This window comes from Meleagris gallopavo, chromosome 16 (assembly GCF_000146605.3).
Source record: "Meleagris gallopavo isolate NT-WF06-2002-E0010 breed Aviagen turkey brand Nicholas breeding stock chromosome 16, Turkey_5.1, whole genome shotgun sequence".
NCBI lineage: Eukaryota > Metazoa > Chordata > Aves > Galliformes > Phasianidae > Meleagris > Meleagris gallopavo.
In genome coordinates, this window is record NC_015026.2 from 8585494 (window position 1) to 8599977 (window position 14484).

Sequence of the window (14484 nt, forward strand, 5' to 3'; positions counted from 1 at the left end):
CGGGGCGATCGGGATTGGGACGCGCCGGGCTGCGAGTGAGGCGGCCCCGAAGCCCTCCGCCCTGCCGTGCGTCCTCGCCGTCACCCGGAGCCTCTTCTGCCCGTCGGCAGCCCCGTAGGGCCGCACGGAGGCGCGGAGGGCTCCTCCCAGGAGCTCCCGATGGAAGGACGCGGCGCGACACAACACCGCGACACAGCGCGCACCTCCGGTCCACACCAGTAGTGCATTTATTGGAGTATCTCACATGCAGGAACCAAAGTAGAGATGATTTCTGGAACAGGTTAAACGATGGCAGATTAATACAGTTGTACCTTCCCTACGTGAATACAGCAACGTTTTAGTGTTGGGTTTCTTTTGCTTTATGGTTTGTTTCTCTTTACATCGTCGATCTCTTTACAGTTATGTCCCCCTTCTTTCCCTACCCCATTCCCAAACAAAAAAATATCCAGTATCTTCAGTAAATAAATATTATCCACTTTTATCTGGAAAGCCTATGGCTGTAATATACAGAGAAGCTATCACACAGGTTACATTTGTAGGGTTAACGATAGCTCATAGGAACATGTACAGAACGAGGAGCCCGTACTCATAAAAACACAGAGCAGGTGGGAAGCTCGGCACACAAACCCACTCACCGTTTCACTATTTCCATCCCATTATCTGTCCTGAGCTGTTTTTTTCCGGGGAAGGCTCAGCACGCCCTGTGGTTAGCACGGAGGAGGCAAACAAGGACAGGGATGGGGATGGAGGGAGCATCCCTGAGATGTCCCGGCAGCCTCAACGAGACCAGGAGGCCATGAGACGGACAGGGCTGCTGCAGTGCAGCTGTGTTTGCTCTGCACGTCCCACATCCATGGCTACAAGCAGAGCACTGAGCAGAGGAGCAGGAGCAGGCGGTGCTGCTGGGATGCTGGAGGAGCACAGCTGTGGGTTCTGCTCGGGGATGGGGTCCACACGCCCTGGCCCAGGCTTGGACCCACCGCCCGGATCCGTTCTTCACCACTGGAGGGAAACATCTGTCTGCAGCCAGCTCTGCTCCTCCATCGAAAGGAGGAATCCGTCACCGGACCCCAGAAAGCAAGCTGAATGCAGCCACACAGACAGAACACCCCGCTAAGGCCCTACTTCAGCTCAGGGTTGTACAACCAGCCCCACGCTGACCTGCCCATCTGCTCTGTGCGTCCCAAAGCCTGCGGCTGGGCTAACGGGGAGGACCCTGTGCACACAGGCTGTTCCCTTTACAAGACACCATGCTGTTTTTATGAGCAGTTCTCCTCTGAGCCTCACCTAAACACCCTAACCGTCTGTACAGCACATTGCTACCTATCACACCTGCCAAAGATGCAGCTGCAGTCTACACATAACAATTAAAAAAAACCCAAAAGTATGTATTTAAATAGAAACCATTCATTTCTTACATCTCAGCACACAAGGGGTTAAAAGAAGAGGTTAAAAACACACTGGAAAGAAGGAGAAAGAAAAAAAACACTGACAAAATAAATACCTTAATCTAGAACAGGGTTTGAGGGTTTGATTAGAACTCAGGGAGGACCCCAGCAATAATTTAGTGTCACTGAGCATCACACTGCGGCTCTGCCTGCCTGGGAAGTGCCACGATGGGGTTTCCCATGGAAGTGGCTCTGCCTGCAGCTCCATCCCTGTTCCAGGAGGGAAAGCGAAGGAAGAAGAAATCCCGAGGTCGCTCCACAATGTGAAAACCCCTCCCCCTTTCCCGATCGGTTTCCACTGCTCAGGTTTTCAGCAGACCACAAGAGGAGGGAGAAGATGAGAGATCCTGATACAGGACACTGGGGAATCTGTTCCATCCGTGCAGGCAGGCCGGGGCTGCACCCTGCGCGCTTCCTGCCCGCCTTGCTCCAGCACAGCTCGCTCTGGGGTTCCCCAAAGGCCCCCCCACCTCTGCTCCAGCTCAGCCCTCCCAAGGAAGGCATTGCCCTGGGGCTGCCCTGCTCCCAGCCGGTGGTACCCCGTGAGTAGGGCCCCAACTTCCCAGTAAAGAACTCGTGGGACCAAAGCACACCTTACGGTGTTATGGGCACAGGATGCTTTGAGTTGTGCCAGCACACGCTCCCTCGGCCTCAACCTTCTCTCTACTTCGCTCTATTCATCACTGACAGCTCTGCGAGCTCTTTCGGAAAGATTCTCCCTAAAATGGGAATGCCCAGGATAGGCTCAGCGGGAGCAGCAGGGTGAGCAGCTCCCCTCTATGCTCAGGTGCTGGGGGTGAAGCTGGGACACTGCAGGGCTGTGGTAACAGCGCCGGTGCCGTCCTTGCCACTCAGCATCACACGACCACGTCCCCATGCTGGAGCAATGCGATTATCTCCTGGGGCTTGGCAGAGAAGCTGGATTAACGTGCTTAGAATCACCTGATGTGGCCATTTACAGGGTCAATGCGTTTCAAGGATTTAGAAGAGAAAATCCACGCTTCAAACAGCCACGGAGCTTTTTGCATTGACAGGAATACCAACAGTTCATTCTGTGCAGGCGAGACCGCTCGGGCGATCAGCAGACGCTGCCTGGAATCAAAGCAGCGTCACGACAGAAGGATCCTCGGCTTTCTGGGAGCTGTGGCTGCAGCTGACGTGCTGCAGGAACTGGCAGCAATGTGCCTGGCAAGCAGCACCTGAGCACTGAGCTCAACCCATGTCAGAGCAGCAGTGCATGCTGCTCCATCCTGGCATTGTGTTATAGCTACAGAGAAGACAAAATAGAGAGAGCTGACCTGGGATGGCCTGGAAATCCTGCACCAAACAGAGTTTCCCCGTGCAGATGAATGTGACAGCTCCCAAAAAGCACCAGTGCTGTGATTCAGCCATTTGGGAAAAGACAGTGTGCATCACAGGCTGCCAAAGCGTGGTGTGCCTTGGAGAGCATCTTAGGAGCTGAAATTACCATGCCTAGATAAAAGCTTCTGTCACTTTCCTATCAGCTGTTTATAGCATGGCCTCTCAGTCTAGAACAGTGTCCGACAGAGCTCCACCCACACCAGCCTGACAATATCAGTGTCCAGGCCAGAAGGAGCAGGTTGGGCAAGGCAAGCCCCCAGGAAAGGAGTGTCCATCTGATAAGCTGCCTCTCTGCCAGGCCAGGAGCTTCTCTCTGCCACATCCCTCCCTCACTGTGATCCCACCACCCCATGCCGCTGGGTTGCTCCCAGGGAACATGCTGGGGATGCAGGAGGATGCAGACAGTGGGGGGAATGCAGCCCTCTAGGAGCTGGGACAGACAAAGGGGCAGAGGTTTTGAAGGACGCTCCAGAAACACTTGGGATTATGACCAGCATGGTCAAATCACCCAACACTCTCAGGCCTAGAAGGAAATGAGGGGTTTCACCTCCAGCACAGGCATAGCCAGTCCCTCCACGATAACTCTGGGCATACCCACAGACACCTCTGGCAGGTTTGCTGCCCTTCCCATCACAACTAGCACCAAGAGCCCTAACAGCTATGTCAGGGAATCCAGGAACCTCGGTTTGCTCGCGGTCCATCACCAAGTCCCATCCATCTGCAAGGATGCTATTTACAACAGCTGAGACAAACGCAGAGCTCTACAGTCACTGAAGAAGGAATCTTAGGTAGGGAAAAAATAACCTCGCTATTTTAAAAGGCAAACACGCTAGTAAAAACCCTCCTGTGAGAATGCTCTCCCAAAGAGCAAAATGCTTCATTCGCTCACATTGCAGCATCCATTTAGCTCAGCGTTTTTCATTCCTGACAACTGCCAGAGCTACTGGACACGGCCAACAGACTGCTTTCAAATTAGAGCAAGCCCAGATAAAACACAAGGAAAAAAATACCCTGTGAGATTAAGAATATGAAGCGCTGCACAAAGTGGGGAAAAGCGACTGCCATATGGTACAGGGAGATGTGTGAGTGGGAGAGTAAAGGATTTTAACTTGTGAAGCACATGTTGAAAGGGGAACAGTTGTTCCTTGCTGTCGGATCCGACACGAAAGCCAATACATTAACATTTTATCTAAAAATAAAGACACGCTCCCCCTGCACATTCCAGCTCAGTCCATTACACGCTGATCGACAGAGCAGCCGACTTGGCAGGACCTGCCTACAGAAGAGGATGATCCCTACACCAACTGAAGGGCAAGGCTGCTCTTTCCCCTCTGGGCTTTTGTTTCAACACAGTGTGATGCAGTCATGCATTCGAAAGGGGTTTTCAGCATCAAGAGCTGGTTTTGTGCAGCTGGGATAGGAAGGAGGGGATTAAGCGAGCGCTGGAAAATCGCGGTCTGGCAGGAAGAGTGTTGGACTTAAACAGAAAGAGTCGGCTTGTGGGGATGGATTGTTGGAGACCGAGAGAAAGGGAAGAAGGAGAAGCAACCTATGAAACTTTGGGGAGGAAAGGGTTGTTGTTAGCCAAGTGCTGTGGGAGGACGAGGTGGCCATACAGCAACGCTCTCCTGCAGAGCACGGGGTGGGACTGCGAGCTTCACAGTGCAAAGAGGGCATCCTCCGAGCGCTCCTGCTTTTTCCTGCTGGAAGGGTTTGTTGGAGGGGTGGGGGCTTCCAGGGGAGGGGACGGCAGGTTGGGGACCATCTCTGCTGCTTTGGCTCGCTCTTCTAAAAACTTGTCGAATTCTGCAATGCAAAAAGGAAAGAGAAGTAAGAATGAGGGCTGTACTTCTAGCCTGAGGGACAGAGGTGGGCAGGGTCTGAAGTTCCAGTGTTTGCAGGAATGGCTTTGGACAGCCTTTGAGACACCCCAGCCCTGGCAGCAGAGGGAATTGAAACACACACCACAATGGGAGCAGGGAAACCTCATTCCAAAGGGCTGAGCAGCTCGGGTACGCGTTCCTCCTGGCACAAACATAGCGTGCAGCCAAGATGGCAGGGAAGCACTTACAGCTGGGAGGGTTCCTCGTGCAATAAGCACCAACTTTCTGCTCTGAAACACCCTCCTCCTGTCATACTGAGTGCAGAAGTAGGGACCAAAGCAGAGTATTCAGGCTGCATGCTAACCAGGGAGCAGCTCACAGCCACAGTCATCTTCTCTTACCTTCACTGGTCACTCCTTCTTCCAGTTCATCTCCTTTCTGCAATTGGAACAAAATGAGTGTGAACACACGGACAGCACTTCACCACTCTTCCCTCCCCACACACGCAAATAATGCAGCTGGACATCACTCATTCCCACACTCTTAACTATCTGAGCAGGGTGACCTGAGGGAACTGCACAGCTCCCACATCAGGCTGTGCTGACTGATGTGCTGCAGGGCAGGAGGAAGCACCGGAGATGCTTCAGCAGATTGCTGGTGGCATCTGATAGCCAAATTTTCCCCGCTGGACACCAATGGCAGCCCCGTGCTGTTTCCACTTCAGCCAGCAATACTGAGTCAGAGCAACACTGTCATGCAGTCCTGTGAAAGGACAGCACTTTGCACGGTGCCTTCAAATAAAACACTTTCAGCTGACCAAGTAGTTTGGGACTGGTGTTCTTCCTGGGGGTGTTCATTGCAGATCTTGTGGGAAAGTGCAGCAGGTTTCCTGGTGTCCGTGCTGTGCACAGACTGGTCAGGGTGGGCTGGAGGAAAGATGCTGCTGGGCACTTTGCATCTGCCCACAGGACACAAAGGCTGGGATGCCATGGGGTCAGCACATTTCCACCAGCTGTGAATTTCCAACAGTCCTTTAACAAGGAATCAAGTCCAAGCAGGTGACATCCTTGTCAATCTATTGGGACATCAAAAAATGGACTAAACTGATACTCAGATGCCTCAAGTTGCACCTGCTTTGAAACAGAGAAGTGTCTGTTCGTGTATGGGCTTTTCCACCTCACAGCAGTGTCCAATGCCTGACAGTGAAATGTCACTCAGCACCTGCTAGGTTTCTACAGTACAGAGGTTTCCAAAGGGACACACAGCAGCCCCTGCTTCACATGCACATGTACTGTTTGTTCCAATGCATCCAAAAAGGGATAAGGAAATAAATAAACGTTAGTTAATCTAATCTGCAGCTTCCTCAGCTGGGAAGCAGAGAACTGAGATGAATCTTCAACAACAACAACAAAGAGGAGGGGAATCCATCTAAGGTCAGGTTACCCATCTAGCTACCTCGGGTGCAGTCAATGCCCAGAGCTCCCTCAGCATCTCTCCATAAGATCCTCCCTCCTGACAAATTGATGTAACTGGGAAAGACTTCAAGCATAGTGGACATGTTAAGTTTTCCACATTTCTTTGCTCTGAGCAGACAAACCCAAGGGCTGCAGGAGCAGGGAGCTGCCAGGGAATAGTCTGTATTTGGAAGGAGCAATGGAAGGAGCCAATCCTGATGCGTGATGGTGAGCACAAAGAATCTTGGTCTGCTCACAGCACATTTAGAAGAACAATCTGAACTGCAGCTCACCCCCACCCCCAAAATGCTCTTTGATAATCAGAGTCAGGTGCTGACATCAAAAAGGAAACCTGAGTACCCAAATGGGTACTGGGGCAGCAAAACTCCAGGCCAAGAGAAGAGCTACTTTAAGTTCTGTCTTTCATTTGTTTAATAACCACTAGATAATAATCTCTCTAGAGAACTGAAAGTTATTAACGTTGAAGAGATGTTGTTATACATTTTTATTTTTATTGTTGTTATGAATCATATCAAGACTTCTTGCTTGCAGATTTGAACAAAGACACACTGATTTGGAAGGAATCTGGGCCTTGACACTGCAGCTCTTAGGAGCGTGCCTGGAAGTAAACACATGCCTGGATCCTGCCAAAGCCAACACAGCTTTAACCATGTGCTTTAGGGGTGGTGGAGAGCACAGGTAGATCTCAGCACGTCTTTGGGGGTTTAGAACTAGATGAGGTCCCTTCTAACCCAACCACTCTATGATTCAATGCCTACATGCTTTCCTCCAGACATGACTTCTGGGATCGTGCTGTTGTGTGGTGTTAGCATGGGCAGGTGAAAGCAAAGCAACTTAGAAAAATGCTTTGAATTGCTGAACACAATGCTATCTCGTCCCCATCTGCTTATATATTCCCCTCAAAAGGAAAGAAGCAATATGATTTAGAAGTTTTACTGTCTTCTCATAATGAAAAATGCCAGTAACTCAGCAACACATCAAGAATTATCCGTACAAGTGCTATTGCCCGTGTGAAAAATGAAAATATAAAGAGTCTCACCACGTCGGTACTGAGCCACTCCTCAATGTCATCCATGACAGAGGACTGTGCAACAGGGATCTAGGGAGTGCAGCGAGAGAACAGCAAGGCAGGCAAACCCAACCACATCCACAACCACGGCCACAGAGCGATGGAAAACGCCAGAAATAAGATTAAAAACAAAACAAAAAACAAAGATGTAAGATGGGCTGGAAAAAAAAAAAGTGACAAAATATAAATGGCATTTCAAATAAAGAAACACTCGGAAAGGAAATTACAAACAACAGGGCTTAAAAAAAAACAGGAGAAAGATTGTGGGGAATGACATGACTGGATGTCAGCGTGTGATGGGTCAATGTCCTGACCACATATTAAAACCATCAGGATGGGCTGATGATTCTAATCTTGATCATGAAAAGCTTTTCAGGGTAGAATACTGGATATCGGTTAGGTTTTGAAGTATTAAATTTTATTTATTTATTTATTTATTTATTTATTTAATGAGTATTAGCCATAATGAAGGGTTAGCAAAAAGAGGGCCCAAAGCCTTCCGGCAAAGCTCAGCTGAAAACAATTTAATTTTCTCGGAGGGTGGAGGCAGTCTGAGACAAACATGATGTTCCACTCCTGGTCCTCCTCCCACTGCACCTAGGGCTCAAATTCAAGCAAACCTGGCACGGTTCCTCCGTCAAAGGCAGCCCTCTTGGAACAGAGGCAGAAGCACCAAGCTTATGTAAAGCATGGTGTCCCCAAAATGCAGGCAAGGAGGAGGAAGAGGCAGCAGCTCTGCAGAAGCACAGCTCCTCTCAGCTCCTACCTCACTGCCCCTTGAAGAACTGCACGGGCAGCTCAACAAAACGGCCATGATGTGCTGCTGTGACAGCAGAGCAGCCACAGTGCTGGTGCTGCAGTGTGGCTGCTGCACAGAGCCAGCGGGCAGCGACTGGCTCAGCAAGGGGAAATCACTGTGCGTTAGGAAAACCATTTCCTGATGAACTGAGCTGCTGAAACACAACGTCAGGCTGTGCAAGAGGTAAACAGGAAAGCAGCACAATAGAGCTAATAAGGACAACCTTCAAAGCACTTGGAAAGCATGTCAGGCATGCAGGTGGCAGGGCATGGGGCTGGCAGGGCTGTGAGCTTCCTTGGAGCTCTGTGGGGCTGTTGGAGCTCTGCCTGGAAGCTCTGCTGGGAGGAGAGCCGGCAGAGGCCTTGCAGGTGAGGTCAAGGGGAGACGCAGCTTCCTTGCCACTATTTAACAGTGCTCTGCAACAATTTTGCCTTCTAAGGTTGGATATTAAGAAATATTTCTTCTTGGAAAGAGCAGTCAGGCACTGGCACTGCTGCCTGCGGAGGTGGTGGGAGCTGGAGGTGTTCCAGAACCATGGAGATGTGGCACTTGTGGGCATGGTCAGGGGGCACGGTGGGGACAGGTTGGACGTGGTGATCTTAGAGGTCTTTTCCAACCTTGATGATTCTGCGAGTGAGTTGGGGAAGGGGTTGAATTAGGGTAACAGCCCCCTTTTTAATTTACACCAGAGCTGAATCATGCACAGCCAATATTGGCACAGCACGAGGGTCATTAACCAGAGCAGAGCCCTCCAGACATCCTCCACCATGTGCCTTTCAGGGACAAGCTACATCTTGTTGAGCTGACTCGTTAATTTAACAGCTCTGGAAAATCCTAGCTTCAGAGACACGAAGTGAGGAATCTATTCAGCCTACAGCAACCTAAAATTACTGTGGAAGTTTCACTGCCGTTTCTCCCTCGCATTACCTAACAGGGCACAATGCTGCGGAAGGTGCAGCTTTGGGAGCTGTTGGCAGCTCTGAAAGGTGCCCAAGTTTCTTTAAGGATGATATTACAAAACGTGCAGGAAGGTAAGGAGGAAATGAGCAGGTTTTGTCTATTTTTCCCACGAATAAAATAAGGGCGTTTCTCTAAAAGGGTGGTCCTGGGGTCCGTGTTAGGAACAGGAATTGAAAGAGTGGCTCTCCTGAAAACACAAGAGGTGATCGAACAAATGACGCACTGCCAAGGGTCGCAGCACTGCCAGGGCTGCAGGAGTCCTCCAGAAGCAGCTTAGTTTAGGAGCTTAGACTCGTGCTGCTGTGTTTTGTAAGACTGGGGGCGAGAAAAGGTTGGGATAGGAAATCTACTTCCAGGCAGCCCTATTTTTTATATAACAGATAAGAAGCTCAGAAGAGCAGAAGCACTTTCCACAGCTCACACACAAGAAGCACAGAGAGCTGTAAGATAAGCATTTGAGCATGTCAGATGTTTGCTGTTCAGCTCTGACCCTTTATAAAGCTTCCCCCATCTCCCAGGGCTTTCATTATGCATAGAGAAAAGCCCAGGAGTTGTAACCCACTGCTCCTGCCATGCTCAAACCTCCAATTTACTTTCCTGAGATTGAGCCCCCATCTTCCCCATAAAACACGAGTTAAATGTACCAGGTTCAATTTGTTCAAAAATAAAACAAAGGGGGGAATTTTCAAGAGTAACTGAAAGTTTTCAAATGTTTGAATTCTAACACTGTACCATTCAGGTTTCATTTCAGACTGCCCATGCAGAACGTGGCTTTCTGCCAGCTGTGTATCTGCCACATCTCCCCCTTCCCAAAGTTTTAAAGCAACAAACATGGAGTGGACTTCTGTTAAAGCTAATCCTCAAAAGACAACAGAAGCAACACGAAAATCAATTAGCCAGTATACACATTTGAAAAGAACAAACAGCAGCAGCAGCCACAGACAGCATGGAAATGGCTCCAGAATGGGACAGTCTTGTTCATACATGGATTACACAAACATGCATGGTCTGGTGGAGCTCTCAGCTTTGGCCAGACAGCTCCCCCAGATCGTCAGCGTTGGCTGCAAGAGCTGTTTTTATAATGATACTGCGACTTCTTTTTTAAAAGTCTGTGCTTGCTGTAAATGGAAATTAAGTCACAACATATTTTCAGGTACTTTAAGTCACTAGCTGTAAATAAAAGATGGGCTCATGGTTCAAATCTCTTTTTTTTTTTAATCTAGTCTTTGGAAAAATCCTCCAAACGGGATCATCTCCACAGGCCTGACAGGGAATCGGTGAAGGAGGGCCAGGACAACAAATGGGACGTATCAATCCCTCAGAACCCACAAGAATTTGGAATTCAAATTCTTCCTTATTTAAGCTAGATTGTGTTGGTGCTCTCACTATTAGTCAAAGCCAAAGTATTGCCAATATGTTCCCTCAGAAGTCATAAAATCCAATATTCTACCCTTAAAAAGACAGTTTAAGGTTATTATTATCACATTTTATTTCTATTAAAAAATGATCCCACTGGAAAAGAAGCCGGGATGAAATGACAATTCAGGTCTCTAGGTGAGCTCATTAATGTTCTTGAAGCGTTTAACAAGATTCATGCTAATTGTTGCTAGACGACTGTCTTGTAGTAGCTTTGTTAATTCCACTTCTTTCCAGATGTTGAACAAAGCTGACACCAACACCTGGTTGGCTGCTACGCATCCCCTTGGTTAGCAGCAGTAACAGTTCTGTTATTCCTATAGCTAGACACTAGGATAGGCGTTAGCAGTCTGCTCCAGCTTACCCCGACAGCCCTGTGATCTATTTCAAGTTGTTGTGATCTTGAAATAGCTGCCTGGCCCCCATATTAGAACACGCTTGACTTTACATGGAAGGATTTAATTAGCTACTTGATTACTTGTAACTATGTTTACACACTGCATAGATGGGGAAGGCAAGAGCTCAGGTGCAGTATGTCCCCAGCACAGCCTGCTGCACCCGTACAACAACCTGCCAGGCGGGGTCTGATAGGCACAGCCAGGCAGCATGAGCCTTTCTTCACCTGGACATCAGCCTTGGCCATGAAATATAACAACTTGACAGGTAAAGGAGCCCACGTCCTCTTCAGGACAAGGGAATGTGCCTTCAGAAAGGAGAGGGTCCGACCACGCAAAAGGAATGAGATCTAGTCTCCAAGATGATGACTTGCATCAGTAATCTCATGTTACCCAACTCATTTCTACATCTTAGATCCTATCTCTCCATTGAAAGTAGACAGAGCAGCATCCCACTACATTTCTAATTAACATCTCAGTGAAGATTTTGTTCAATGTTTACTCACATACCTTCACAGCTCCTCTCTGGCCAGGCACGCTGCTGGCGGTCAGGCTGTGAGGCTGAGGGCTATCCATACCTGCTGCTGTGAGATCTGGGTCAGTTTCACTCCCCCTTCATCTCTGCCTCAACGTCTGTCCTGACGCCGTGGTTTAAGCAACGCTCCCTCCTTGCTTTTGCAACAAATACCCACTTGGCATGGAGCAGGCAGGCAGATTATTCTAACAACCAAATGTATTCATGCAAGTCTCAATAGCAGCTGAACTCATGAAAAAGGGAACTGGAATTACTTGCACTAACGTGGGGTGGCCTTATGCTAAAGGCTGTGGCTAAGAGCTGCTGCTGCAGACCCCCCCAAGCACGGCCCAACCTGCAGAACCCAGACCTCACTCTGCAAGCAGATCTCTTACTGGACAGCATAGCGACATCCCTATGGCATGTTTGAACATTTTCTGAAGACAGAACTAGGTTAGCTTTGCAGGCAGAGCTGGAGGGGATAAGCATGGTGTGTCTCCATGGACCTGCCAACACCTTGCCAGAACTGAGCTACAGATTAAGCTGAAACAGCACCAGTTCTTCCAAATTCCCCAGGAGGTACACACAGCCCTGACTGAGCCTCCCTCTGCACAGCTGTGCTGGGACACACAGAGATGGAAGTGGGAAGAGCTCAGCACTAAGCTTAAATGTATCCTAGTGCGGAAAGAAGAACAGGAGATCACAACAAAAGGATGTGACAACCACTTGGGAGGTTGCTCCAAGAAGAGCGGGGGCAATGTCCTTTTTGTGGTCTCAGTGTTGTATAGGCACAGTTAATAGCAGCATCACCTCACTCCTCTTTTCTCCCTCATCTCTAAAACATAAGAAGTTACTACAGAATCTGCACACCAGGTTCATACTGGGGATGCCAGCTATTGCACCCGTTTTGCAATTGCTACAAAGTTATATTAATACATACAGTTAAGAACTACAGCCAGGCAAGAGAGAAACGGAGTTAATGATTAGTGTAGGTTTATTTTAGGTATTTCTCTCTCACATTTAGCATACAAACAAGGTGACAGGCTTCTCAGAGCAGCAACCAGCTGCACAGCCAGCCCCTCCCCCTCCCCAGCTCTGTATGCCTCCATGAAGAGTGCAGTATCCTTTTTCCAGTCTGAATAACCACAAGCCAATAACAAATACTGTTTGTTTTTTCAATAAAACAGTGGTTTGAGGGGTGTGAGCAACAGGGCTGCTCTTGTAAACAGTGGAACGGCAAAGATGAGGCCCTATCTCAACCACGGGATTATTCATGATGGATGGACACCTAGCAGAGGCACAGTGCACCTGCACCGAGTTGGTGCACTCTGATACTGCATGCTCTGACTGTTCTTAGCCTTGAGTTTTCTGGGTGTTTCTCTTTCTGAGCACTGGTGATTCAGTCTGGGCCATTGGAGGCTCTCCCTGGAGCCAGGCACTCCTGCTCCACAGGCATCCTGCACTCAGCCTCATACTCAGAGTGTGTATCAATCCCAGAGTGTTCTGCACTGCGTGTTTCCAAACCCAGCTGCAGCCAGCACTACCTCAATAGGACTGTTAGGACTTTCTACAGTAGGTCCCATTACTGCTATTCCCAAACACTTAAAATGATGGATGATGTAGTCCAAAAACATAAAACTACCCTTAAAACTTGGCTTTAAGGCACAGCAGAGGCTTTTTTTTTTTAAACCTACCTCTGTCTCCTGCACTTAAACACACTTTCAGACTTCTCGCTGCAAGCATGCTGAAGAAGGACACAAAGTGTGCACATATCCTGAGATTTCCAGAAGCTTGATGTTATCAGAACACTGTCATCACTAGACACAGGATTTAAACCCTTAAGTCCAGGAACACTACTGTACCTTTTGAAGCCTGAATCCTGATGCCTGTGTAATTCCCTGACTGAGGTGAAAGATGTCACACTGGGTAGCAGTTCTCCCATTCTCCTCTTCTCATACTTAAGTACCCCTGCATTACTAAGTTCAATTAAATATGACCTAAAATTATGTACATTTATTACAGACTGAAGTTAAGCACTACCAGAAGAGTCTGCTTTAAAGGCACCTAGAAAGTGTTCTTTTTGCAAACAAGATGTATGAGACTTGTGTTTATCCCTTGAAAAGTGGATACTGCATAATTAAATCGAGACAGTATAAGGAACCAATCTGACCCCCAGCCCCCCTCTGAAGGTGCTGTGGGATTCTACAAATGATTCAGCTGATTACAGGCCTTTGTCCTGCATGAACCAGAAACTGGTGTAAATTTTTCCCTTTGCCCCAGGTAATGCCATAGGTGGGACACCAACTCCTTGTACTGTCTGATTTCAAGTGGTTCAGTAGGGCAGGGTAAGAGGTGAATGGAGGATGGTTATTCTAGGTGAAGGGGTTGGGGTGGGCAGTAGGAGTCGTTCCACTGGTGAAGTCCTCACCATTCCTTGTGTAATTAGCCACTTGTCTATGGGCTCCATGTCTGAGTTCCCACCTTTACCTCTCCTCTGTGTTGAGAACAGAAAAGTCCATAAAGAGAGAAACCACAGCAACACTCTTGATAAATACAAACAGCAGCAAGTTGAAAGCTTCACATACACAGACATGCACACACGCATCCCCCTCTGCTGCCTGGCAGCTGTGTCCATGGAGGGGCAGAGCTCACCCCGAGCCCTGTGCTTCCTACAGACAGTTCACTGAATTTTTAGCACTTCCTCCACACTGTTAATTAAAAAAAAAAACCAAAAAAACACCTGACTAGAAGTGAGGCTGATGTTTGTCATCTTCTTAGAAGAAGAGAAAGTGTAGGCTATACCACCTACCAAAATCAATCAGACTATGCTGGAAACACGCTGTGAAGTTCCCCTTGTTTATAATGCTGTATGTCAGAGCAAATCTTACTTATCCTCTTGATCTCAACAGACTCTGCCTCAAACTCTACAGCACAACAGCTCTAGTGCAGGTGTTATGCAGGAGGTAAGTGATGGCAGCCTGCAGGAGCACTGCAGCAGCCTTTCCCACTGCCCACCTCCAAGCTTAAAGGACCACCAGTGGTTCTGGCTTCCTCTGGCCCTGCAGAGCAGGGCTGGCTCAGCACACTGCTCTGAGTTTGTGTGCAGATACCCATCCTATGTGGGATACCTCACCTGCCCCCATTACACCAGATAGTGGAGAATCAGCTGCAATCTCTTATGTCTCAGTATTTGTGCTGAGAGGAAGAAAAAGAACAGAGGGGA

At 48.6% G+C, this 14484-nt stretch overlaps 1 protein-coding gene across 2 annotated transcripts; it reads right to left on the bottom strand.

Annotated features, from left to right (window-relative positions):
* Positions 1-204: 204 nt before the first annotated feature.
* Positions 205-13961, bottom strand: LOC104913411 (TOM1-like protein 2). Of its 2 annotated transcripts, none has more exons than XM_010719572.3 (4): positions 13690-13961; positions 7148-7207; positions 5035-5071; positions 205-4616 (listed from the first exon to the last, which is right to left on the bottom strand). In XM_010719572.3, the coding sequence occupies exons 1-4, from the start codon at positions 13894-13896 to the stop codon at positions 4468-4470; spliced, it is 453 nt and encodes a 150-aa protein (XP_010717874.1). In that variant the 5' UTR covers positions 13897-13961; the 3' UTR covers positions 205-4467. The 2 variants fall into 2 exon arrangements, with proteins under 2 accessions (XP_010717874.1, XP_010717875.1); XM_010719573.3 differs by lacking the exon at positions 13690-13961 and adding an exon at positions 11258-13675.
* Between the last annotated feature and the right edge of the window lie 523 nt (positions 13962-14484).